This window comes from Thunnus albacares, chromosome 7, assembly GCF_914725855.1.
Source record: "Thunnus albacares chromosome 7, fThuAlb1.1, whole genome shotgun sequence".
Lineage (NCBI taxonomy): Eukaryota > Metazoa > Chordata > Actinopteri > Scombriformes > Scombridae > Thunnus > Thunnus albacares.
In genome coordinates this window covers 16,675,854-16,703,801 of record NC_058112.1, presented here as the reverse complement: position 1 = coordinate 16,703,801, position 27,948 = coordinate 16,675,854, and the positions used below count along the sequence as shown (strand labels likewise).

At 41.2% G+C, this 27,948-nt stretch overlaps 2 protein-coding genes across 3 annotated transcripts; both read right to left on the bottom strand.

The window, feature by feature from the left end:
• Positions 1–41: 41 nt before the first annotated feature.
• LOC122986123 (kielin cysteine rich BMP regulator) lies at positions 42–26,979 on the bottom strand. Of its 2 annotated transcripts, XM_044357223.1 has the most exons (46): positions 26,271–26,979; positions 24,321–24,853; positions 23,878–23,950; positions 22,819–23,123; positions 22,556–22,724; positions 16,094–16,167; positions 15,883–15,976; positions 14,380–14,462; positions 14,197–14,290; positions 14,035–14,114; positions 13,849–13,934; positions 13,668–13,758; positions 13,289–13,388; positions 13,040–13,125; positions 12,700–12,793; positions 12,476–12,625; positions 12,291–12,397; positions 12,114–12,207; positions 11,852–12,025; positions 11,685–11,767; positions 11,498–11,591; positions 10,246–10,428; positions 9,976–10,146; positions 9,673–9,846; positions 9,479–9,561; positions 9,279–9,369; positions 9,119–9,201; positions 8,860–9,033; positions 7,723–7,902; positions 7,322–7,586; positions 7,074–7,156; positions 6,898–6,991; positions 6,653–6,826; positions 6,439–6,521; positions 5,790–5,910; positions 5,582–5,664; positions 5,058–5,157; positions 4,864–4,952; positions 4,291–4,393; positions 4,042–4,184; positions 3,591–3,763; positions 2,465–2,576; positions 2,283–2,384; positions 2,023–2,187; positions 1,580–1,880; positions 42–646 (listed from the first exon to the last, which is right to left on the bottom strand). In XM_044357223.1, exons 1-46 carry the CDS (start codon positions 26,371–26,373, stop codon positions 426–428), a joined length of 6,318 nt encoding a protein of 2,105 aa, XP_044213158.1. In that variant the 5' UTR covers positions 26,374–26,979; the 3' UTR covers positions 42–425. The 2 variants fall into 2 exon arrangements, with proteins under 2 accessions (XP_044213158.1, XP_044213159.1); XM_044357224.1 differs by lacking the exons at positions 14,197–14,290; positions 14,380–14,462 and having other exon boundaries at positions 26,271–26,978.
• LOC122986124 lies at positions 17,454–21,591 on the bottom strand. Its single transcript, XM_044357225.1, has 4 exons — positions 20,510–21,591; positions 20,073–20,392; positions 18,817–19,973; positions 17,454–18,308 (listed from the first exon to the last, which is right to left on the bottom strand). The coding sequence occupies exons 1-4, from the start codon at positions 21,075–21,077 to the stop codon at positions 18,116–18,118; spliced, it is 2,238 nt and encodes a 745-aa protein (XP_044213160.1). The 5' UTR covers positions 21,078–21,591; the 3' UTR covers positions 17,454–18,115.
• Positions 26,980–27,948: the final 969 nt, after the last annotated feature.

Genomic DNA, 27,948 nt, shown 5'->3' with positions numbered 1-27,948 from the left:
TTTTTATATCTGTCTTCGAACAGAAAATGAAGTACCACAAATATTTGGGACATGTTTATTTGTAAAATGGAGAAGGAAAAAGTAGTACCTGAGATTATGTTGCTTACTGTCTATACAGTCAGACATTGCACAGTGCTGACATTGAACCTGTACAGTAAACATATGCTCATTTGATACCAAGAATTAAGTGAAAATTAAACAAATTACAATGACAAACTCTTGTGTAGTATAAATATTCAGTGCCACATATTCAGATATAAAATGTTAATAGAAAACACAAAAAAATGCAGTATTTCTCCTCAGTCATGTAGGTTCGTTAGCTGACATTTTTTTCATCTCCAACTTATTCATTATACAGTAATAAAACAGGTGGCAGTGCATGTGTGTGTGTACAAGTCTCAATTTGAAGGTGAACAGTCCAAACATTATGAGGGGTTGCCATGTATGATCTTGGGGCACTTTTCTGGACGTATGCAGTAGTTGTTGTGCAAAACCAGACCAGCAGGACACTGGCAGCCTGGGACACAGGGCTTGAAGCAGTGGCTCTCTATCACCCCCAGTGGTACAGCCACGTTAAAGCAGGTTACAGGACACGGGGGACCGCACTCGTCAAACACAAAGCCCCTCTCCACCGGACAGCCCACAGCTGTGGAAGACAGCAGCAGACAACAAAACAAAGACAGAGACTGAGAACATTGTGACCGCTATGGTGTCAAAGCTGATTTCCTGTATAAATTTACTCGACCTCTGCTGGTGACCAGTTGGAATTGACACATTAACAAGGATCTGACACAATACAGTCACATTTTATATGATATAGTCCCACTGTTAGTACAGACCTTTCATTTTTGTATCTTATTGAAATGTTGTGCATCAGTAGTTTACATTAGAATAGGTAGATGATAAGGTTTTAGATCCTAGATAGGAGCATGAGTCACAAAGTGAGTAATAAGGAATCTCAATAATTGTTATGACTTTTTTATTTCAAATGTAATATGGTAATTTTGCAACATAGTTTAGTAAAAGTCTTAATTTTTGGCTCTTTAATGGTTTTATTAGCAGATAGAAGATAGCAGATGCTTTACAGTTAAGTCTGCTGATATTCTATATAGTGTATATATTCTTTATATTTATATATCTACTGTATCTACTGTGTCAACAAATGAGACCCAAACCAACAATAAATTCATTGTAATAAGTACTTCACTGTGTAGCCATAGCCTGATTTAGCATTCTTCCTCTGTGCCATATATCTATAAGTTGTCAAAAACCTTTTAAAAACACATCAATGAGCCACACTGTTGGCTCACATGTCCCTTCATTACAATGAACATGGGCAGTGGGCACTGCAGTTTATTTTGAGTCAATCCCACATACATTGCTTTGCTGCAATAAATACTCAGTAGTGTACCAAATCAACAGATGAAAATAGTCCAAATGCACTGCTTCCTCCTATTCTTAACCCATTTTTTTGGATTTCATGTTCAGCAGGAATGAATGGGCTTGGGGCTGAGAGCCAAAGACGGGGTGGGGAAGAAATAGACGCTTTGTTGGTTTGGCTCATGTGTGTTTAACTCACCACACAGCGATGGGCTCCTCCACTGCAGGATGACTCCAGCCTTTCTGCACTGACTGGCATAGGCCTCCAGTGTGTCGCACAGACACTCGTCAGTATTGGCCCCGCATGCACAAAGGTCATACACACAGGCTCCGTACCACGGTTCAGGAGGGACTACGCGATGGCAGGGCTTAAAGACAGCAGACTTCAACACCTTACAGCGACCATTAGCTCCCTTCTTGGCCTGGTAGCCTGCGTCCTTACAGGGGTCGACATCCTCACCAGGACGACAGGATGAGAGGGAGTGGCTACCATTTGTGACCTAAAATGACAGTTGAGCAGAATTTTGATTTTTATGCAGTTAAATCTCTTCAACAGACTTGCTTATGTACGACAGTTTAACTTAATTTCTTTTATTTATTTAGTTCATTGCTACATTTTCAACCTTCTATCTACTATTTTACCCTCCAGCTGTTGCCAAAGCCAGATTCTGATGGGCTGATTCTTCCGCTGGGCATCCGGAGGTCATCCTGGCGGTAATTGTTGAAGTTTCCACAGAGGCCACAGGTCTGGCCTTTATAGGAGCCTGGCACACTCACTTCCAGGTATGAACGGCCATTCCACAGCACCTAAAGGTGAACCAGTGCATGCATAAGTGTGTATATCCAATCACATATTATCCACAAAGGAAAGGAGAGATGAAGAAAACAAAAGAAGACTATACCTTCAGTCCGATGTTAGTATTGAGTAAGATGGTGTTGGTTTGGCGTTCTATGTAGATGTACGGTTCTCTGAGGAATGGCAAAGTCACGACCTCATCATCGACCTGGAGATAAACATTTGGCTGAGTGGGTGCAACACAAACATGACTGTACACACAGATTTTGAGTATTTTTACACACAAACCTTCACAACCCAGTCTTGCAGTAGCTGCACCTTGACATCTCCTTTGAACACGGTCACCTCTTTAGTCCAGGATACTCCTTTACGCCCACGATCATCATTAGTGGCATGAATACTGTGCAAACAAAGAGGGGTCATTGAAAAGGGGATACAGCTGGAGTGAACTGTTTCACCTTATTTTTATTATTTATGGAAGTTTGTTTCTTTATTGAAAGGTCACATGAAATAGCTTGTTGTTTTCTTCTGTGGATTAACATTTTTCTGCATAAAATAGGATGTTGTGGGAAGGACTTAATGTTAGTATGGACTTACTTTCAAAAGTTGTAGAAAAATTTAAAATCAATTCTTTCTTTTTTTTACAGCAGGTTACGGAGGTCTTTTTGCAAATTGACAGTTGCATGCAGCTTCAATCCATCTTACTGTTGCTAATGCAAGTTACCTTATGGATGTAGGTTGACCTGCATGACTTCTATGATGAGAAAAGTTGGCTAGAATACCCCCACATCTGTGATTACATTTTATTTTTATTGGCTGCAACTACTGATCATTTTCATTTTGCTCAATTAATCGATTAATCATCTTGTCTACAAATGGTAAAATAGTTAAAAATGTTGCATGTTATAATATCTTAGAGCTCATAGTGACGTCTTCAGATGTCATGTTTTATCTGATCAACAGTTCAAACTCCAATAATATCCAGTTTAGTATCACATATAACAAAGAAAAGCCTCAAATCATCACATTTGAGTGGCTGAAACTAGCTAATTTTTTGGCATTTATGTGTAAAAAAGTGACTAAAACGATTATTCAATTATCAAAATTGCTGCTGATTCATTTTATCTCGATTGACTAATTGATTAATTGACTAATCATTGCAGCTCTAATTAGATGTGTCAGCAAAATAATTAGCATTCATTAGCAGTGGTGGTGTTCTGCTATCTGGCATCACACAACCAAAACAGAGAAGACATTTTGTAATTTCATTTGACCTTCACAGTAGTTTTGCTGTTTGCCAGAGCTTTAGGGATTTCAATTTATCAAAAACGCTAGAGGATTCACTACATACCATATGATTAATATGCATCCAAATAACCAAGTATTCTACTGTACAGCTGTTGCCATGGCTCACCTGAAGTCTCCCCCCTCACAGTCCTGTGCCAGGACATACGTGCACGCCCCCTGAAAGTGCAGCATGCGGCCATCAAAGGTACGGTAATGAGGGTCACCAAAGGCAATGCAGGTGGCTGGACGAGGAAGGCAATGAGGACAACACAAACCTGGGACAACCGCTGGCATCTCATCCTGCACACATACACACACACACACACACACACACACACACACAGGATCAGCTTCACTGGCTGTGTACTATGAGGACCCCAGGAGAGTGAGAGCGAGCCAAATAAATGTCTACATTGTCAAAATGAGCTAGCAATAGTGTCAACACTGACGAGGAATGTCAGGTATTTAATTTCTCTCTACAGACTGAGTGGTTAGAGCAGTGAGGCATCATGGGAACATTTCAGACCGTAATGTAACACTGAGAAAGAGTGTGTGTTGTTTGTTTTTTTTGTACTCACTGTTGCACAGGTGAGGGGAGGGCAGCGTTGGCTGTGACAGTGTACATCTCCAGACACACACGTACAGCTGGTGCACTCATCCACCTCCCACTGTTCATTAGAATTATACACTGTCCCTTGGTACAAACACGACACCCCTGACTCTACAACATGTGCACAAAGACAGAGACACACACACATGAAAGTCATTAAGCAGAACTTTATGCAAACACTACCACAGATGCTCACTGTATCGGCTGGTTGTGATACCTTGGCATTCATAGCAGCATTTCCCGGGAATCTTCACTGGTTTCTGGCCCTCCAGACAATCCAGAGGTAAACACTCTTTAATGCTGCACTCAATATAGCCCAACTAAGGAGTACAGAAAGAACAGATTACTTATAAGTAAACATTTGTCTAATATTAGGCATGTAATTAGTTGTAATTTGGATTCTGATCTGTCCACTTCTTGTTTTCTTTGTCTTAGACACATCACCACAAGTCCTTTCTAACTACAGGCATTCACAGTTTGACAGTGAGTTTAAAAACTGATTTTAAGATTATATAACTGTTTTTAGAGCTTGTCACTACTCTGACCTGCTTTTGGTATACTGACAACCAATCTGTTTGAGATCTTTTCATGTCTTCTTTTAAATCACTAATCGAAACTCTTTTTTAAAAAAATCTTTACAGCGTTATTACTAATTTTTTCCTCCATTTATGTTATATTTGTCCTATTGTCTTGTAAAGCACTTTGAATGTTGTTTTGAAAAGTGGGGTATAAATAAATATAATCATATACTTGAAGCGTTTCGTGATCAGTGCATTTCTGTCCGACTCACATTACAGGTGCATGTGACACAGTCATCATCACTGTCTGTCCAGCTGCTGCCGTTGGCGACACGTTTATGCCGACCCTCAATCACACATTCTGTATGAAACACAAAAAAACCCCTTCACAATCATCAGTAAGACTTTAAAATTAAAACACACAGGGAACAGAGGGAGGAGGAGATGAAACATAGACTCATCCCACCTTTACACACAGGGCAGCACGAGTCTGGAGGGGTGAACTGTTCATTAACAGGGCAAGTAAGTGGGAGGCAGGTTTGGTGCAGGCAGGTCCACGTCAAGTCCTAAATCACAGACACAGACATAGTATCATTGCACTGCAAAATGTCACATAGTAGTTTAAACAGCTAAACAATTAGATTTCTATGTGCTGAGATGACTGATTTAAACCAAAACCCACTTTACACTGTTTTAGAAACCATTTTTGATTTGTTTACTCTGATTAGCTGTTTTTTTGTCCTATTGTAAAAAAAATGGAACTATATACAGTACCAGTCAAAAGACAGGACTTTTTCATTGAAGGGAAGATGAGTCCAAACTTTTGACTGGTACTGCATTTATTCTCATTACAGGCTATCATAAGCTGTGCTAGACATGTGTCAGTATTATTCATATTCCTTAGCTCATTTCAAAGATCATTTAATTGTCTTCAGAATATTCCTAACATATTCATGATATAGGACAAGAAAAGTGTTGTCGTTGCAGGACCTTGCACTGGCAGGTAAAACAGGGGTTGTCTGTGGCCAACAACTCACTGCCAATCCGCGCAGAAGTGCAGTTACTGAGAGGCTCTGGACACACGTACACACACACATATACACACACACACACACATACACACAAATGTTACAGAACTGAGTGACAGTGCACAGCAGTGTAATATACAGTCTATTATAAAATGCAGTTAAGTACTGACGTGCACAGACAGGACAGCAGGAGTCTGGTCCGGAGAACAAGATGTTACTCTTCGGACAGTCAACCAGACTGGGACACTGCTTTCGGTAACAGCGCAGGTGCTGCTTTCCATCCGGCATCACCTGTGATACACACAGTTTGGAATACAACTACTACTAGTACTTTTTACTAAATTCTAGAACTTATACTACCATAGTTTCTGCTCCATCCTTATCTATTCTATTACTACTGCTTCTACCTCTATTACTAGTTAATTAATTGATAAATAGATTTACAGAACATTAATTAACAACAATTTTGATAACTTATTAATCATTTAGGTCATTTATTAAACAACAATGCCTGACATTCTCTGGTTCCAGCTTCTCAAATGCTCAAATGTTTTATATAATTGGAAATTGAGTATCTTTGGGTCAAATCAAGCAACTTAACAATTTCATATTGGGTTCTGGTAACAGCCATTTTCTGAATTTTGTGGATGAAACTATTAATCAAATTAAATAATTAAATAATTATATAATTGCAGGTTATTTGATAAAGAAAAAAAATGTTAGTTGCAAGCCCAAAAGTAAACAAACAAAACAAAACATAAAAAACATAAAAATGTCAGAGTTTCAAGTTTCCATATATCAGGTTGGTAAGCATCATACCTCACAAGTGCAGACTTGACAGGGGTCATTGGCGGGATGGAAACTCTCCCCTGGGCCGTATACTTTGCCCTCAAATACACAGTCTACTCAAAAACAATCATATAAGAACATCAAACAAAAAATTCTAATATGAAACATACAGCTTAATTCCTTTAGGTACTTTCAAGACTGGGAATGTCTCCAAAGACACATCACCCAAACATGATTTACTCACCATTACACACGGGGCAGCACTCCCCGGGCACGTTGATGAAGTTGTTACAGGGAGATAGACAGCGTACTTCAGAGCATGTGGTCACCCCGTCTACACACATACAGGTCCTACAGGGAGTGGAGTCTGCAAACCAACTGCTGGCCTCTGTATGCGCCTCACCTCCATACACACAACCTGAAAAACGTAAGTACTAGTAAGAATGTATACTCTTGTGATTAATCCTATCAGTGATCTATAGTATTTACCTCTACAGCGAGGACAGCAGGCTCCTGGATCAATCACCTGGTGCATACAGGGCAGCTTGGGACACTCAGGAGGTGCACACTGCACCTTGCCTGCCTGGAAGACTTGAACAGATTAGACAATAAAGACAAGAAGGGTGCATTTATGGAAGGAAAAAACAGAGACTGAGGAGTCAGACCTGACAGGTACAGGTGTAGCAGGGGTTTGAACGCAGTGTCCATGTCTGCCCTTCATTGTACTCCTGTCCATCCAACATACACACTGAGACCAAAGAAAGACAAGAAACAGAGTGAGAAGAGGGAAAAAAGTGACATTTATGAATATTGAGAACACAAAATTTCTCATTTCTGGGTAAAAAATGTAATATAAATTAGCAGAAACACGTAGGCCTTCACTTATCATTCATGCAGACAATTCAAGAAGTACCTGTGCACTCAGGACAGCACTGTCCTGGCTTGGTAACAGGTCGGACACAGGGTGTTCGTGGGCAGACCGGGGAAACGCAGGTGACCGAGCCTCTGTCACAGGTGCAGCGCTGGCAGGGGTCAGAGGAGGGTGTGAAGGTTTGACTGTGAGAGTGAACGACGCCCTCATACAGACAGCAATCACAGACGGGGCAGCAGGCATCTGAAGGGACGGGATGGGAGCACTGGACTGGACAAGGTCTCCTCTGACAGTTCACCACCTCATTCTGATCAGAGGAGAAGTGGGAAGGAGGAGAGAAAAGAGGGAGGGATGGAATTAATCAAACTATTAAATCATTTGGAGTTGGATCAGTTAAACTGTCAGATGATTTCATATAATTTAGTAAGAATTGTCAGACTGACCAGACAGGAGCATGAGGAGCAGGGGTCAGAGGGTGAAGTGAAGGACGAGCCGGACTGATACTCTTTTCCCTGATGCAGACAAGTCCCTCTGCAGACGGGGCAGCACTCCCCTGGAGGGGTCACTGGACGCACGCAGGCAACGCTTGGACAAGATACATGTGCGCACACCACACCGCCATTCTATACAGACAAACACATGTTTAAGTTCAGAATATTTCCTTCATTTAAAATCCCTGTACAACTCAAGATAAATTGATGATGGAGTGGTAGTAATGTTTTTTCATGCCACTCATGAAGGATTAGGGTGATCAGATAAAAGGAATAATCCACCAAAATATCCAATACTCACTGCCTGTGAGCTTGTAAGGTGGCTGTAAAAAGTTTATAGCTTCCTCCAGTTTCCTCATAACACACTGTGTCATGCTACTGCCTCCTCATCCAAAGTTCCTCTGGAAGTATCATATTAAGCGATTTATTGGCAAAGCAAAGATCTTTTGGAACAGATGGGACACATGTATCAACAGTAGAGAAGTGGCTTATGCTGCAGGACTGTAAAACATTTTTATGGAGATTTGGACAATATTTTGTTTGCTATGACTCTGGGTGTCTGATGTAATCCATTGTAACTGCTGTAAATCTACAGCTGCTATCCTGCATGAAGAAGAAAGCAACAAACTTTTTAGAGCCAACTTTTGAAACCTACAGGGGGTGAGTATTTGATACTCAAAAGAATTCCATCAATTTTACACAGCAAAGTCTGTTTACAGTCTTTCTTTCTTGGGAAGTACTACTACATATGTGAAAAAAAAGTTGTATAGAGTGTTTTGTGGCTCCACAGGGAGCTGTGGGAAGTTTGATAAAGAGCCTCAAGTGATGTGACACAAGGAAGAAGTCTGCATTGAATTCAATTGGCGTTATCGCTCATCCTCCTGCATCACTTTTGATCCCTTTTTCATATACATTATGGGAGTGCAATGCTAAATTGTATCTAGTATCTCAAAATGAGTTGGACATGTTCTCTCCACAGCTCCAACACTAATAAGAAGTTAGATCACCTTGTTTGTTTGATTTTCTAAATAACTTTACCATCCTGAAAACAATCAGAATTACAAGTGTATTAAAATATGTGTAGAGTACCAGACAGGAGCAGTGCTGACAGCGATCTTTAGGGTGTGGGAATCGTTCTCCATTGAAACGATCTCGTCCGCTAAAATTGCATCCATCACACACTCTGCATGCACAGCGGTCCAGTGCCGGGTGTGGGCATGACACAGCAGGGCATCTTATCTGTGCACACACCACTCCACCTCTCTGTGGAAAAGAGCAATGAAAAGACAAGACAGTTGCTGTAATGTTGCAGTGAGGTGACCCAAAGTTAGATGCCTCTCCCACTCACTGAGCATCTGCATTCTTGGCAGTCTTTCTCTCCTCCCGGAAGGATCTCTCCATCAATATAATTCACACCTTGGAAATGACAACCTACACACACAGTGAAACATCTATTATTTACTTGTGCCACATGACATGCACTGTAATGAGTTTGGGAGATGACATACCATCACAGACAGGGCAGCCACATGGGTTGGTGACCGGGTGAGAACAACGGGCTGCTGAACACGGCTTCTTCACACATCGCACTGAGCCGGCCTGTAAGGGAATAAGCGTGACATGTGGTTTAAAGAGATTAACCAGCAGAAGAATGTGTGTGTGAATGTGTGTGTGTGTGTGTGTGTGTGTGTGTGTGTGTTGATGTTACCTGGCAGGTACAGTCAGAGCAGGGATTCCCTGGGTCAGGGATGGACTGTCCATTAGTGAAGACTCTACCGTTATAGAAACAGCCTGTCAGATGAAGACACATGTTTACATTGTCATTTTGTAATCATAGAAATGATGGAACCAGTGATGATAAACTAGGAATTTGTGGGAGTGTGGGAGTCTGACTTTACATACGTTCACATTCTCCACAGCATTGTGCAGGTGTTGTGTAAGGGTGGCTGCACTCTCCATAACAATGTATTTTGGAGCAGACGACCTCACCTCTGTTACAATGACATACACCGCAGGGGTCTTTGTCATCGCGAAATTCAGTACCGTCAGGATATTCTTTACCATGAAATGTGCAGCCTGCAAGTAGAAAATGAGATACTGATATAATTTGAGATAAAGTTAGATTGTTCCCATGAAAACTATTGACAGGGATTATCCTGCTGTTTCTGGAGAGGCATGGGGCTGTTAAATCTTTCAATCACTCACCATCACAGGACATGCAGCACTGTCTCGGGACGGGGTGTTTACAGTTTGAGGGCGGACAGCGCTTTCTCTCACACCGGACAGAGCCCTCACGACACGCACACACAGTACATGGGTCTGACACATCATGCCACGTCTCCCCATTAGCTCGCTCTTGACCCTCATACAAGCAGCCTGCAAGAGGGAGATATGATGAGGTTTTTTGTCGCAAATGATAAACTATTTATTTCACATGTCAATTTTGCTTTTTCCTGTCAAGTTGAGAATTTGTACCTTCACAGGTCCGGCAGCACGGCTGTGTGATTGGGTGGGAGCATTGAGCAGAGGGGCAGGGCTTGCGTTGACAGTGAACCTTCCCATTGGTGCAGGTACATAATTGACAGTTGTCGGTTGGGTGGTAGAAACGCTCCGTGTGTCTGTAGGTTCGTTGTTCATACACACAGTCTGATGGGGGAGCTGAGGGAACATCAGTGAAAACAGTCAAGAAGAGTGTGCCTCTAAACCACAATTTTAGCTCTGATCATGTAACATCATGAACCAAGAATCTGCAGGTTTCAAAACTTAAAAATTAGATGATTTCACACCTTACCATTATCTTAATCAGAGAAGATGTAATGGTAACACTTTATGGTATGGGTGCATTAATTATCATGAATTCATGCATTGCTTCATGTATAAAAAAAGCTTGAATTCATCCGTGAATAGCTCATGAACATCTCATTCATGCCTTAATGCTAGAACAATACCTTAAATAAGGATAAGATGAAGATCGAATACAGCCATCATTTAATACAGAGAGACAAAACAGCAATTCAAAACATTTTAAACTAAATTAAAAATGTATAGATCCGTGTATTGGACTAAAGAGGGACACATTAGCTGCATGTAGACTAACTATTAACAGATGAAATAATTGTACAAAAGATATATATATATATATATATATATATATATATATATATATATATATATATACTGTTAAAAGGACAAAGTATCATAACAATAATAACAATGACAAACCCTTGTGAGTTCTACACAATTCTCAAAACCAAATTCATATCATAATCTCATTAATCTGATTAACTGATCTTTGGCACAAGACCAATCAATCCACCAAATCGTAATGTTACTTTTGAATGTTCTCAGAAAAGGGTGAAAACACACCCTCTTTCTGTTGCTTGAGGTTAAAGACCCCATTAACCAGTGGTCCACCTACACAGGTGTTCTCACTTATTTGCCATGTCAATCAAGTTCAGCCTACAGACTGATTTGATTGACATGTGTCTGGCCCTCTAATTAGTTTTGTTGTAACTTTTAGGGAGCGAAACATTACACAGTTGTAATTCTTATTGGTTCATGAAGTTTGGTGACCTCATATAATTCAAACGTAGCTCCATCCAACTACAACCTGAGCAGAAGTCAGAAGCCAGAAAAATTGAAAACACTTGTGTGGGTGTGCAGGGTCTTTAAAAACCCTTCACTGCACCGTTACTGCACTGAACTTTTCACTCCTGCACGTCCTTACCGGGACACCGGGGGCAGCAGTCTTTCGGCAGCACATTCGGGTTAGAACATGGCAGGGGTGGACACCTCCTCTTCAGACACTGGACATTTCCATTCTATAATAGACACAACACAGACTGGGTTGAAAACCGGCTTCACAGAAAAACGTAAATGTTCAGCAGTGTTTGACATGCTCTTCTCATGCTTACTATGCAGCTGCATATCCTGCATGTGTCAGTAGGATGGGGAAACTCCTGACCATTGGGATACTCCTTCCCACCATAGCTGCAGCCTATTGTAAAGCAATATTTTATAATTGTCAGATGTTAATATGCTAGATGTTTTTTTTGTATTCCTAATAGGCATAATACCTCACCATTGCAGTTGTTTTGACAGCACGTTCCAGGCAGAGGCGCGTTACAACGAGGATGGGGGCACTGTGTATGGTGGCAGTCAATCCTGCCACTCACACACTTACACTCCTCACACACATTCACAGGGTTAGGAAAAGTCTCTCCATCAACAAATACACGGTTTTCAAAGGAGCAGTCTGGTAAATACACACACATAAGTAAATGCGTAAATCAATAAATTCAAAATGTACAACTAGATTCATATTTGTTTCTGAGTTTGGGTACCTGGGCATTTAGGGCAGCACTCTCCAGACGGTGTGTATGAGTTGGTACAGTTGAGTAGAGGACAAGGATTTCTCTCACATGCAACAGTGCCATGCTGAGGAGGAGAAGGTGAGGTTGTGTCAGCAGGTTTGAAGGTGGACGGTACAGTGTACTGTGTGTGAATGGAGGCATGCTCACCAGACAGGTGCAGATGTGGCAGGCCTGGTCAGGGGTGGTAAACCTCTGGCCGTTAGTATAAATACGATGGTTATAGGTGCAGCTGTCACACACTGCACAACAGGAGCCTAAAGAGGGAAAAAAAGACAGATTACACAGTCATCTGCATACAAACAAAGCTCAGACTCACACTCACGCCCTGTTACCAGTGTTCTTGGTGGGATGACGACAGGCGGGGGGGGAGCACTGTGTGTGTGTACATGAGATTTTTCCATTCAAACATTTGCATCTGGAACAGGGATCCTCAGGCTGCCAACTGGAGCCTTCTTCATATTCTACCCCCTCCAACACGCACGCTGTAATGAGAAAGGAGGGATTTTGTCATATCTTCATTGATGAGCTGCATCTGCATATGTGCTTGTGTGCATACCTTTGCAGATTGGACAGCAGAGATGTGGGTCTATAATAGGGTTGGAGCACTGGACAGGAGGGCACTTCTCTTCACGACAAATTACACTTCCGCCCTAAAACACACAATATGCATGCAAAGCAAATAAATACAGTGCATTTCAGTTTAAATATAGCCCTACAAAAGAAATGATGTTCATGCCCATAAGTTGGTGTGAAAAGGCTTTGAAAAGTCAAGGAACATACTGAGCTCCAACACAAAAAAGAAAATGCAAAATGAGACATTTTTTAAGAGACAAAAGTAGAAACATTTTCTCTTTTGTGAATGACACTTTCTGTTGGAGTATACTGTATGGACTTACCTTACACCTGCACTGCAGGCAGGGTCCGCCCCCAGGAGGGATGAACACTTTTCCATCAGCATACACTCTTCTGTCATACTCACATTCTGTGGGATCACACACACAAAGCACTTGAGCTTGAACAGTAACAGTGAAAACTACTTCAAAATAAATGAAAGATGACATGTAACAGTAGGCAAAATAAATCTGACAAGGACATGAGAAAACAGAATTTTTTTTGGTCAGTATATATATACAGTATATACTGACCATTGCATGTAGGACAACACTCTCCTTTGCGCTTAGCTGGATGACTGCAGTGTACTGTGGGACATGATGCGTCCATACGCTCACAAGACACTTCACCTGCCTAACAGACAGAGACAAGAAGGGATAAAATGTGTTACTCTGATAGAGTATTTTAACATATATTCATCTGCAGCATTTTCAGGATAAGAAAAAGATTAATTAACTAAACTAACTAAATAAAACTAAATCCCATTTAATTTAATCCCATTTACTTCTGAAAAGTACAATAGGTTTTGAAAGGTTTTCTTTGAACCCCTGGGTCATGAAACTTTGCCAACACATTATGAGTCCAGTCACATGAACATCGCATGACCACAAAACTTTGCCAGATTGAACTCACAGAGCAGCGGCAGTGGAGGCAGGGGTCTCTCCTGGAGGGGAACTTCTGTCCATCCAGAAACACCTTGGACTCATATTCACACTGCTCACACCTACAGGTCACATACACAACATGTTTCCAAAAACACCTGTACCACATTCAAGGTAGGATTGTTATGGATGAGATTAGGCAGGTTTGTTACCGTGGGCAACAGTCTCCAGCACGATGCACAGGGTTTCGACAAGACAAGGCAGGGCAAGAATGGGATGAACATACCACATTTCCATTCTGGAGGAGATAGAACACAGATATAATTTGAAATAATATTAAACATAGTTGATTTATGCACAAAAAGATGACATTTAATAATGATAAATGATAGACATACTGCACATGTACACTCTTGACAACGGTCTTCAGTGGGGATCACAGCTCCATTAGGAAAGTCATGACCATTCACACTGCAGCCTGAAAGACATACATGAACACAAACTTTGTCTCTGTAACTCACAGAACACACAACACGCCACAGTAACGTAAAGGAACCCACCTCGACAAACTGGGCAGCAGGTATTGGGTGGAGGAGCAGCTGGGTTTTTACATGGGGTTTGACATTGCTCCCTCTCACAGCGAACATGACCTTCCTGGTGAGAGGAGTGAAAAGTATCACTAGAGATGAAGGTAACATTAAAGATGGGGGGTTAAACTGGTAATTATTTGGTATCAGACTCACCAAACAGTAGCAGACATCACAGGGATTCTCTACTGGTCGCCACTTTGCTAAGTGATCATACTGGATACCAGAATGGATGCAGCCTGAACACATATTTTCCATCAGATTACTTTAGATGGTGCAACTGGCAGTAAAGAGGTTAAAGGTTTATTCAACACTAAGTCACACAGGAAAGAAAACCAATACCTCCCCCAGTAGGATAAAACTTTTAACTGTTTTTCACACCAAACTAGAATCAATTTTTTCAGCTTTCATGGATAAAAAGGATGATGACTCATTTTGCATCCTCTGCTGTCCAGGCAGGATTTTTATAGTTGTCGAAAGAATTGAAACTGTCAACTCATTGTATTGGTAGAGTTGGCAGGCCACTGGTGTTGCACTGTGCTGAATGGAGACAAAGTAAACGAACTGCTGTAGCTAGAAGTCATGCACAGACAGTGTGTTGCTAACATTGATTTTGAAGAGCCATGCTGTTTAATGGCTGAGAAGCTAATTAGCTACCTAGCCTGTTAACTGACATTAGCACTTTTCCCTTGGTTAACGTTTTGTTTGGTGGCTTGTTCAGCAAGCTAAGGTGCAGGACAAGACGTGCGTTTATAAGTTGGATAAGAGGGAGACTTTAGCAGGAAAGCTAATGTGGGTTGTTGCTCAGAGTCTGTGGCTCTTGTGTTGTGTAGCAGGATGCTATCAGGCTCAGTGTAACTGTCTGCTTTGCCTGTGATCGAACGCTGCATTACTGCTTTATGAAGGTTTTGATTTGCTGTATTGAAATAAGGATTCCAGCTACTTAAATGGATGGTGCAACAGTATTTAATGAAAATAATCTAAAACTGGGGCACCATCATGAGATCAAAGAATTTAAAATATAAATTTCTGCCTTTTGGTGTCAGATTTTTTATTAAAGGAGAACACAGGACAAGTGATTTACAGAGCAGATATGTATGCTGTATTAGACAAAAAACAAAAAAAAATCTAATTTCAGTTGGACTTTAAACTCACAGCAAAATTATTTGCTGCTTAAGGATTTTTTGGTTCGGTAGGTTCTGCAATCCCAATTTTTGACTTTAGAATTTTCTACAGACCTTTGTGAAAAAGTCACATAAATTTGATTGATTTTACAACAGCCCTCTTAAACTTTAGCTCAAAGTTTGAAAGTACTCATAAGAAGAAGAATCTGTGCTTTTGGGCACAGGTGTAGATATATCAATTTTTATTTAGAGGTATATCAAATGAAAACTAATCCCTTTGTTTGAATTTTTGTGTGTAATTTATTGAATCGGAAATGACCTCCTGAGGATAGACTAAATGAGCCCCTATACGGTATGTATGTCTGTCAATAGTGATATTTTGAATAGCACTGACAGCAAAGCCAATCATCCTGTGCATGTTGATGCCGTGTCTAGAAAATTGATATATTGCATCAATTCACTGGATTAAATCAATTAGGCACACTTAATGTTTTGCTTTCTCTCATAAGGATTGTTGTGTACAGATGATTTTTACCTCTGCATCGCTGGCAGCAGTCTCCTGGTACAGTCTCCTTTTGTGTGCAGTCCAGTAAAGGGCAGGGCAGGGGTGAGCACTCCCTGTTACCACCCTGTTGCCGAAGGAAGGACACAAAGGTGAGAGTAGAGGATTAACAGAAAAATAAAAAAGGATCATTCAGATTTCATGAATATGTTTGTGCTAGTGTTGATGTATCTTAAATACTCACCTTACATGTACAAGTCTTACAGCCATCCAGAGTGCTGTAGGACACATTATGAACTGTACCATCTGGCTCACACCCTGAAGACAAGACAGACATTTAGTGCATACACGTTTTTAAGCTTCCGGGTATGTGTCTACAAGTGATGAAGCAGCAGAAGTGTGTACAGGTAGTTTAATAAAAGAGGAATGTGGAAGTAAGTTTGAATATTACAGCTGGTTTCATCTTCCAACCTCTCTGCCTATCTGTAGAATTTCTTCACCTTTTCACTACAGGTCAGTGGGGAACATCTGGCTCTGCTTTTTCTCCAATAATGACAGAACAGCGTGGTTCTGATGTAATGTACACATGTTCTCTCAAAAACACACAATGTTTTATGGACTGTAACCATAACCAGAAGTGCCTGCAGCCTTCCAGCCGTTAAAGACTACCACCGGCAAGTCTATTAACACTGAAAGAGATTTACTGTAGGAGAAACAAGGAGAAGACCACTGGACAGAGTTGCAGTTTTCTGAAGGATTCCCTAAAAAACATATCAGATATAGCCCTAACACTATATGACTGTCTGAATTAATGTGATGACAAAATGGTTATTTACAGTAATGTATTACAGTAAGTTATTTACAATATTCTTCAGTGTTCGGTATATATACATACTGAACACTGAAGAGCAAAGTCACTTGTTTTTTTCAAGGGCTTTCAGGGAGCTCATCAAATATTATTTTTGCTTAGCTTGGACATTTCAGGAGATAATTATTTTAATGACGACAGAGACAATGTGTTTGTGTGTCAGTGAGGGCAATAATCACAGAGTGAGAGAGGGGCTAGTGAGGCTGCCTACTGTGCCAGCAGCCAACAGGCATTTCCTCTAGCAAGCCAAGCATGCATGAGATCAAAGTGTGTGTGGGAGTGTGAGTCTGCGAGTGTGTATCAACTGGGTGCCAGTGGAGTCTTCTGGCCTACATGGAGAAACAATTAAGGGAAAGATGGATGAAAAGGCAGAGACAGTGACAGAGAGCAGTCTAAGGGGTTGAGAGGAGAAAAGACACAGAAAGAGGACAGGCTTTGTGGGGACACAGATGCATGAAATGATGAAATATTACACAATGGACAGGACAGGACACGGTTTACATAACTTTGTGGGAGTGGGGAGTGGACTAATGAAGAGAGAGAAAGAGAAGGAATTCTTAATAAGGCCAGTTCAACATCAACTAAAGTCCCACATGTTTGTTTTACTCCACTATGACAGGTGGTGGTACACAGTTTTTCCTCAAATGTTCTCTAAAACATTTTCAGAATAGTCCCTGCACACAACTGTACTGCTATAATATAAGGTACTCTAAAACTTATGGGATTCTTTGGCAAATTGAAGTAACACAGTTTTAATTGTAGTTAGGCAAAAACATGTAAAACCATTCATTAAATCTGCATTAATTAATTGTGCCCCCAGCATAACAAGATGCAAATATAACATTGACAAATCAAAACCACAAAAGCTTGATAATGAGAACACATTAGCAAACAGTTGCTAATTTAGACAGTTTATATGGAGCAACATTAGCATTAATTTAGAGTTGTGCTATGGGTTCATCACTACAAGCAGCACCCTTCACATTACTCATTTGATTCAAAATCAAGATATTTTTCCATTAACATTATCTCAGACCTTGTTACTCCACATAAATCTGCAGACCTCACTGTCAACAGTTTTCAGTGGAACTTCTTTCAAACAAATTATGAAACAAATTATGAAAACTTAATGATAACTTAAAAGTTATTTTATATATTTCATACATCTTATGGATTATCCCCAAATATGGGCAATGAGGTAACATTTTTTTCAGAAGAATGTTATGCTATTATCACATTGGTATTTATGAATGGTGTCTTTGTCTCCTTTTATTTTCTTAGTCCTTTCAACAATCATCCCTGTCATCAGGTACTAGTGGGTCAAACAGTACAATGTCCTTCTCTCAAAGCTGTGAAAAGTACTTTATTCTTCCATTTTCCTGGGAGACAGTCCAGGGTTTACCAGCCATGACATATTACATGGTTTCCAGTAGCTGGATCCCGCCACTCTGTGAAACATGAACCGCAATTGTGCATATGGCAGACAGCCTCAGGGTAACCATGGCAACGAGCCTGATGGCAGAGTTCAGGGCAGGTGATAGGCGCAGAGCCAAGGGGACAGCCGCTGAACCAGTGGAGCTTGAAACAAAACCTACAGAAAGTGTTTTGAGGGAAAGCAGATAATAAAAATGGTGGAAAATGCATATCTTGCTATTCATTATATATCTATTGTCATTAAGGCCTGGTAAAGCCAGCCTAAATATCCGATGCTCAGCTAAGATTTTAGTCTCAGTAACCTCCATTGAGCATTGACTGATTCTACACCAATCAGCGAGGTTTGGGGAACGCTTTAAGTATTTATCTCTTTAGTAGGTATACACTGAAGTCTGGCTCTGCAATTGTTATTGAGAAACTTATTTTACTGGGTAGTGAATACATGGGATAACTGAATATTGGAAGCAAAGACCAATCACAGCCCAGTAAGTGGTGTGTTGGTCCAATCAGGTTTAGGAAAGTGTCATGTTGATGTCTGGGGTAAGGAGAGCCCTTGCCAATAGACAACTGTATATCTTGCGTCAAATGTTGCCTCTCCTAACTCCTACGGAAAGTAACAAAAATTAAGGGCTGGCTTTCTGAGGCTACTGGCACTTTTTTAATACCTGTGATCTGGTGTGATTGGAAGCCATGTGGTGCTCCTATTTTGAGTGGCTGCCATAATAGTATCATCACTTTCTTGCTTATTTTGTTCCACCCAATCCTGCTCTGGTTGACCATTCGAAGCACTGCTTTCATCCGGATTATAAATCATCCAGTCCTGTATGGCCCAGTGCTGGGGAAGCGAGGTGATTGGAGGGCAGATACGGGTGATGCGGTCAAGAGCTTGGTCACTGGATGACATCAATTGTTGCTGGGTGTGGAAGTAAAACCGCAGGTAGTGTGGTCCATTGAAGAACCAGTTGCAACCGTCCTTGTCATAACCATCTGTTCGAAAGCCAAATGCATCAAACCCGCCCCGATCCAAGCTAAATGGATCAAACCCATAGATACTGTAGCCTTTGTCACTGAAGAGCTCAGACATGATCTTGTCTCTGAGTGCCTTTTGATCACTCTTATCATCTCCACCTGTCTCTTCATGCTCTTTCTTGTCTTTCTTAAACATCCCATCCCAACGCATGCCAAACCATGTGACATTAGAACGGTTGAACCCATAGCGATTGAAACCAGATACATCATATCCATCCCTATCTATGAAGTCACGATTAAAGCCATCTTTGCCGAAGCCCAACCTGTCCCAACCGCTCTGATCGTAGCCCTCACGGTCATACCCATCCTGGTCAAAACCATTGCTGTCAAAGCCTCTGCTGACAAAACCACAGTGATGTGAATTGGGCTTGGTAAAGCTATGCTTCTGATATTTCAGACTTCCTTTTAGGTGTGTTTGTAATGATGTCATATTACAAGGTGCACCGATGGTTATGGGCACATATATAACACACATCTGCTTGTCGGAGGAAATCACATCATCAGGGGTAACATCAAAAGGCTTCATCTTCATATGCCTCTGTCTAGCAGGGTCTTCTTTAGAAGTTTGTCTGTCTGATCCATACTGATGTTTCTCTTGCCACTGTGCCCACAGCTTGTCCATGAATGCCATGTGTGACAAATATAGAGGGTCATAAGCAGCCAAAGGTGAAGCCATGAGGCCACCCACCCACAGTCTAAAGAGCCCAGAGAAGGTTTGCAGAGACTGGGAGAACAATTGGAAGTCTGCCTGGTTCAAAGTCCTCTGTAGGGTCACTGCATCTGGCAGCCAAACCTGAAAGAAGCAGTGGAAGTCAATTAGACAACTGGCAAAACATAAGGAGGACTGTTAATGAAAGGAGGGCTGTTAATGAAAAAAAATTGATAGACAAACCGAGGAGTTGAAACTCCGTCTGAGACAAGGGGACCAGTGGAAACGAGATGTCCTGCCCTGGAAAGGGTGATATTGGACACAGCCAGAGCCGGCCTTGCCATCTCCTCCAAACAATCCAGCCTCCCAGGCAGCTGAGGACTGCATTGACCCAGAGTCCACTGTCCACTCAAAATATGGAATTCCCAGTTTGCATGATGACAACGACTGCAGCTCACGCTCCACTAATCGCAGGAAGTAGCGGTGCCAGGGGAGGAAGAAGGCGTGATCACCCGTTTGAGGAGAAAACTCAGCTCTCAGGAGTGCAAAGCCCTTCCACACAGCTATAACCATGTGCAAACACACATAGAGATGAAAGTAAACCACTCATATTATAAAAAGGTGAACTGGAAATAAATTAAAAAGACAAGGAACAAAAACATTTAGATTAACAGTCTTACCTGGCCTGGCGTAGAGTTTCCTGACAGCCTTTTGGTACAAACTCCTCTCTCTCAGTGTGAGGTCTCTAATCTCTTTACGCTGGGTGAGGTGCCTGCACACGCAGTCAATTCTGCCACTGTGAGTGCATATGCACTTCTCACAGCCTTGCCTGAACCTTTCTCCATATCTCCAGAGTTTGCGTTGAGAGAAGCATCCACAGCCTCCACCACATCTCACGTCAGAGCACTTTAATCCAGGGGAAAAGCTCACTACCTGTGCCTCTCCAGCTTGGTCCTTCACCAGAGCTTGACACTGCATTAGAGTGAGGTAATCGCAGGTGTAAGTGAAATCCGGATCCTCATAACAGTCTGCTATTGTTTTTTCTTGATCTCTCTTTAGGTTTTCTTTTAGATCTTCCAACTCAGTAAGGTTAAAGTCTATATTGCCATACAATGTTTCATCCTCCAAATTGTAATGATCGTACTGCCCAAGAGTGCTGTCCCCAGAGGAGATGTTGTATCCATGGTGACTGTGATGCTGGTGGCCAGTGGGAAGACTTGGTTTGCGGAGGCAGCATGCTCCCAACATGCACTGGTCCCTACAGGCATTAAAGGAAGGGAAGCTGTTGCTGCTGTTTCCAGTGCAGTAGAGGAAGTCCTCACAGAGGCCAGAAGTGGGATTAAAGGCCCAGCGGCGTTGAAATGGCCGCACCCCTTCACAGCTGTTCTCTGGTTTGGGTAACCAACATGCCTAGAAGTGGGGAGGGGGGACACAGGGCCTCTTACCCAGCCTTACACCCCACTGCAAAGCCCATACCCAGAACTGACAAAAGACGGATATAAAGTAAAGCACTGCTATTGGGCTCACCCAATCCAGCAGGCCGAGCTATGTTCTACAGCCTAATATGAACAAAGGAAATCAGGAAATCACAAAAGTGATCTAAAAACTAAATAAGTCACATTAAAGGAATAGTTGAACAGTTTGAGAAATGCACTCATGCTAGGAGTAGTTTAGCTTACCATAAAGATGTAATCATGGTGAAACAGTTAGCCTGGGTCAGGCCAAAGGTAAAAAAATCTACCAACGGATTAAACAAACAAGATACAATGTGTTCATTTGTGAACTTTAGAGGTGCTGGTATTTTTTTTCCGTTTGGACAGAGCCAAGCTAGCTGTTTCCTTCTGCTTCCAGTCTTTATGCTAAGCTAGGGTTACTGTCTCCTGGCTGTAGCTTCATATCTAACAAATAGATATGAAAGTGGTATTGATCTTCTTATCTAACTCTTGATAAGAAACTATAGTACAAGAGACGACTACAAACTAATGACTAAAAAAGAAAATGCTAAAACACTATGAAACTATAAGAAAACTACAGTAACACAAAACTTAACAGAAGGGGGTTTCAAACCTTGGTTTTCATTTCTGATTGTGACCCACCTCAAGCATTTGAAAAGTTCTGGAGACCTGCCGGGTAACCAAACATACAGTAAGAAAACCTTCAAAACTAAAACAATTGTAACACCTTCAGTGTACAAAGACACACACTCAACAAAAAAAAGACTTGAACCTTGATACATACATTTTCACAATGTGGACAAGAAACATTGGACACCGACATGGACATTTTGTTGTCTTGTAACACTGTGAATCTATTCTAATCCACTACTAATCCACTACTCCAGTCTTGCACAAAAGTACCTGTCTCAGCTCTCTGTGACAAACTGGTCCTTTGGTGTTGGGGGGGCAGGAACAGTGAAACCCTGCAGGGTCAAGGGTCAAGACGAAACATACGCCTCCGTTTTGACAGGGGCTAGACAGACAGGGGTCTGGGAGAAGGACGACCATCTGCAAACTAGCTACTTAACATCAGTTGAATGTGTGTTAGTGTTAGGCTGTTGAGAACATTCTGACATAAAAAAAAATAGATTTTATTGTATGTTTTTGTATGTGTGTGACAAAGAAAGAAGAGAAGAAGAAGAAGAAGAAGAAGAAGAAGAAGAAGAAGAAAACATTTGAAAAGGGAAAATTAGAGACAGAGAGACTTGACAAACAAACAGAAGTTTTTACCTTTAGTGTTATCTTGACATGTGACCTTTCCAGATGTGCATCTGCACACATTGTTGAGGTCAATCTGCCAATGCTGACCATCCTCCACTTCACGTCCCTCCCACACACATCGCTGCCTCACACAGTCACATCCCTCCAGGTCCTGTACACGTGACTGTAGGTCTGCATTCTGTTACAAAACAAAATAAAATGACCATATGTCACCGATTGTTATGACGTATCAATTTTCATGAAAAGCCATATATTAAAAGTGCGATAGCTACCTGAGCTTTGACCATGTCCAGCATATGAGCCATCTCCTCCAGCCTCTTCTCCAGCTTCTTCAGCCTGTCATCTTTCTGTCCCTGAGAAACAGATTTTACCCCTCTAGGAAATCCTGGAGGCCCCAGGACCACACCTCTTTGCAGCTGGTCACTCTGGACGTCGTGGGGATAATGGCTGGTTTGGTCCTGTGGCCTGTGGCTTATTGGAGGTTTACTGGTGGAAGCGTCCTGCTGCAACATTCGACTGCTGTCAGTCCGATAATTTGGGTTACGGGCGCCTGTGTACTGAGATGGAGACAGATCATCTGGGAAGAGACAGAGACAGTTGGTGGGAGGAGAGGGGAGTAAAATAGAGAGATTCCTGAATAATTCTTGAATTAATAAAAAAACACATTTTGAGCCTAAACAAACATCCAGGAAAGCACTGTCTAAATTAAGACCCACACTGAGGAATAATGAACTAACTGTTTGGGGGACTTTCTGCCCAAGGGTCAAAAGATATGATCTACAGTAATGCACATCAACTATGGTGGTCCTTCAACTGAGTTTAACTTTATATGACAATGAGAAGAGTGTCTCACGGTTTGGGAAGACAGAGTTGAAAAATAAAGTGATTTACTCCTTTACCCCTTATATATTTGTGTAGTTATTCATGGCAAGAGAGCGCTTCAATGACAGCAAAATCTAATCTCTCTCCATGCAAGAGTATTCAAAACAAAATAAATTACCAGTGTCAGTAATGAGGGGAAAGAATGAAGAAAAAAACAAATGATACTGCAGCCTCTGAATTGCTGTAAATTGTCGCCACAGCATGCTGTTACAAACTGATATACAGTATAGATGCATATGTACAGACACAATCCTGCATATGCATGTAAAATCCAGAAAAAAACAGACAGTCAATCACAGCTCTTCAGTTAGCTTTGAAATTTTTATGGCAAACTTTCAATACATATTTATTCTTGTTCTGCGCTTATGTGGAAAACTCACATACATTATTTCATTTCATTTGACCCTCCAAACAAAGAAAATAATTTGATATAGATAACCTTTCTTTACCTGTAATGTTGTCACAGTGCCACGGGCGCCTTGGATATGCTTTCATGGAAATCTCAGCTGTCTTCAAATATCCCTGTATTCATTAAGAAACACAGAAAGGGTCACATACAGTATTTTACAATATTTACAGAAATAAAACTGAATGGACACAGAAAATATGAAATGTAACTGTAAAGTTGTGAATCATTGCGTACATTTTGGACATGCTATATTGTAGTTCCAAAGACTGTCATGTTACATGTTTTTATGTTTCCTTCTTTTTGTGATTATGGATTAAATTATGTCTTAAAAGAGGGAGCAACCACTCATGATTACAAGGTTTATATAGCATGATAACCTGTAAAAAATACTGGAAATAGTAGATAAATCAGTGATGGTGAGGTCTCATGTTGTTCTTTCAGTGTTTGAATACACACAGGCATGCAGTATGTGCAGAAACTCACACTAAATTTGCTGTCTTTCTTTCCCGGTGTACTGGCAAGTGTGACAACGACATCTTGAGGCAGTTCCAGGTAGATCTTCTCTTCACTTTTTATCGGTATAACCACCGCTTCTTGACAGTCTACAAAAAAAGCCAGTCTATAATGCTCCAGGCTCACAGCCAACCGTACCCAGTCCTCCCTGGAGAAGGGGTTTCTCCTGGGGAAGTGAAAGCTGGCAAGGCCCTTAACTCCTCCTCCAGCCCGGTAGTCCAAACGCAGAGTGTCATTGAGGGTGGAGGAGATGATTTGGAGAATGGGTGAGGACGGAGAGGAGAGAGAAAAAAGGGTGGCGCTGGAGCCCACGGCCTGGTGCCCCACTAAATGCACCCCCATGCTGCCCTGAAGGTTGGAGTACAGGAAATGGGAATATTCACGAGGGAGGGTCAGGTGGGGTGCTCTGGGACGTATTCTGTACATCACGTTGCCGGGACTGTGCAGTCTGGCCACACCGCTTATTTGACGGGACATGTTTAGAGCTGCCAGAAGGTCAATCACTAAGAAAGAGATGAAACAGAGACACACACACAAACATACTGTATGTCATCATGCTCTGTCTAAGGATGACACTGTGGTTTGTGGGGTAAGTCTATGTGAAAGGGAACCAGAATGAAGCCTCTCATTAGCTGGTCACATGGCTGACTCATTGACCTCAAACACCACCAGCAGGCCATGACGGACAGCCTCAAAATTAATGCAATACAACTCTTTAAATCTACCTGGAGGTTTCTGTTGAGAGCTAAAACCTGAAGCTAAAGATGTTTTTTTGGCTTGTTATATGAATATGATGTGTTTTCCAGTGGTGGAAAGTAACTAAATGCATTTTGTTCTTAGGCACAATTCATGGTGAGTACTTGTACTTCAGTATTTCTATACTTTTTACTTCTACTACAATGAATTTCAGAAGGAATATTTCACTACACTATGTTTATTGAACAGCTGTAACAGCTGTTGCTTTTAAAGTTACACACTAAACATTAGATGAGCTAATAAAGCGTGATGTATTGTTATTGTTAGAAATCTAACATCATTAGATCAATGTGGTAATACTAATGTACAGTAATTTAAATATACATTTGGTAGTTATGGGACACACCATTGCCTACTATATCAAAAACTGGCCTGCATGCTCTATCAGTGAGGAAGGATCAGCATTTGTTTTTAATTATTTATAAAACTTACTTAAAACTTTACAAAAGCCCCCCCCCCCCCCATCTCTCCGCAATGCTTTCTTGGAATGCTGGTAGCCATTGTACCCTTTCACAGACATAGATCACCCTGCAAGTACCACAAATTCATTCAGACTGAGGAAGATCTGCTTTCTGTTACTGTATCCCACATACTTGGAGTGTGCTTCAAAGAAACGTCAAGTTGAAGTTTTTATTGATTGTAACTGTCATTGTTTTTAATGTTTTTAATTGTTCTTATTCTTAATGTTTTATTTATCTGTCTCATTGTCAACTCCTACACTTTTACTTTTTTATCATTGTTAATTTGACCTTGTTTTCAATTGATGTAGTCATGTATTTTTCTTTTATTGCTATTTGATTTTAAATGTGTCTGCATTTATTGTATGTCTGTACCTCGGCACCCCTGAAAATGACGGTTCTCCCTCAATGCGTTTTTCAGAGGTTTTAAAAACATAAAATGATGATGAGGCTGATGATGAATACAGGACTTTAACTTGTCATTGAGTACTTTCACATTGTGGCAATGCTACATCCAAGTAAAATACTTCTTCCACCACCTTCCCAATGTCATGAAGTAGCCTATAAACATATTCTCCATATCACATAAAAATAAAAATAAAAAAAATATAAAATACACAAATCTCTAAATATGTAAACTAAACCATTAACAATCGTCTCAAAAGTCAGTGACTAATGGGTACCACTGACACTTTTGTAAACTCACCGTTCTCATGATTTGGACCAGGATGTCCGTGCACAGGCAGAGCCAAGACCCAGAGCAAATGTATCCCCAGCAGCATGAGCGTCCACAGTTTGCCACTCTCCATTATCCAGACGCAAAAAAGAGAGGAAATCCTGGATTAAAACCCAAACACCTCAAACCTCAAACAAAAAGTGTGATGTCCATCGTATTTTGAACTGTCTGCTCAACCCTAGTACACTACGTGTTCAAGATTTCCCTTGTTACTCTGGATCAGACCTTTCCAAAGAGCGCGCGGGGGGAACATGAAACATCTGGATGCAAGCAGGGCGTCACTTCTCCTTAGTCACTTCACATTCTCCCCCGGGGGCTACATCTACAACACTTTCACTGCATGATCACAAAGGCAAGATAGTCATGCAAGCTTGATCATTTATTCGAAAACATTTAGTATCCTTGTTTAAGATGTCTGATGTTTTTTGAGGCGAGAAGAAAAGACACGCGTGCAAAAAAGCGTTCAGGTGTGCAGTGCGTGAGGTCACGCCGGCTCTATCTCTAGTCTTCAGTCCCAGAAGGATAGCTGTGAGTGGAGTCTTTTCTTCCCCTGTTTTCCCTCTTTTTGTTAGGAAAAAACTCTCTCTCCACCCAGCACGGCTCAGTTGTGTTGATTCTCAAAGACCCTCGTTTTGGTAATCAGCTAAAACCTGGTCTGGAGACTGGAGGGGAGCCATGCTGAAGCAGTCAAATATGTATGTGTGTGTGTATGTGTGTATCTGTGTGTGTGTGTGTGTGTGTGTGTGTGTGTGTGTGTGTGTGCAGAGAGAGAGAGAGAGAGGGTGGGGGTAAACACAAGTAGTCATGTTTCACTGCTTTGGAAACAGTCCCAGTGTGCATCCCACTGTGTTCAAACTTGCTGTACAGAAAGACAAACATATGTTCCCTCTCTGTCTTGTCGAAGTTGTGATGATAGGGCACCCATATGATTCCTGATGGATGCAGCAGACAGGAGATCCCTCCTCAGTCTGGTTCCAGATTGTTTTCCAAACAGTTGTGCAGTGATCATGTCTGATGAAGGAGAGCCGGACTCTTGCGACACAGAATGAGACGTTGTGCTATCACACCTGATTGTAACTCGATGTCTGTGCGCATATCAAACGAAACTTCATCCATGATCTGGATCATCAGAATGAAAATATTTTCATACTTTCAACTGTATTCACTTCAGAGCCTTTTGAATATACACCCAATCCCTTTGGATGGTGTAGCACTTCCAGGCTTATTGGACTCTTTGATAAAGCAGCAAATTTTTGCTCTGGGATGTAATTTCTGATTTAGCATTGAACTTTATTAAGGCAGTAAAATCTCCACAATCCAGAAATGCTTCCGGCAGGAAAAAAAAATGCTGCTTTCACACTCCCATCTGTACCCAGTAGGCCTTTCTCTTGTGTATAAGAAGTAGATTAGTGTTTCACCCAGTGGATGTGAAAGACAATGTCAGCAACTTCTGGTGAGAGAAAGAACAGTATATGCAGAAAGAATGTGATCTCATGACATCTTTAATGCAATATTCAGTATTGCAATGTATGTAACTATTTAATGCACCACCAGAGCAATTGGGAAATGATTGCCTAAGAAAAGTTTACGTATTCACATACTGTACATAATTAAACACAGAAAACAAAATGCACTGAGAAATGTTTGT

Coding starts and splice junctions, on each gene's coding strand:
- LOC122986124 (XM_044357225.1), bottom strand. CDS start 21,077: ATGTTGGGAGCATGCTGCCTCCGCAAACCAAGTCTTCCCACTGGCCAC. Junction 19,974..20,072: donor GACGGAGTTTCAACTCCTCG/GTTTGTCTATCA, acceptor TGCTTCTTTCAG/GTTTGGCTGCCAGATGCAGT. Junction 18,309..18,816: donor CCAATCACACCAGATCACAG/GTATTAAAAAAG, acceptor CACTTTCTGTAG/GTTTTGTTTCAAGCTCCACT.
- LOC122986123 (XM_044357223.1), bottom strand. CDS start 26,373: ATGGAGAGTGGCAAACTGTGGACGCTCATGCTGCTGGGGATACATTTG. Junction 12,026..12,113: donor GTGCTGCCCTAAATGCCCAG/GTACCCAAACTC, acceptor TGTATTTACCAG/ACTGCTCCTTTGAAAACCGT. Junction 9,370..9,478: donor GCTCTGACTGTACCTGCCAG/GTAACATCAACA, acceptor ATTCCCTTACAG/GCCGGCTCAGTGCGATGTGT.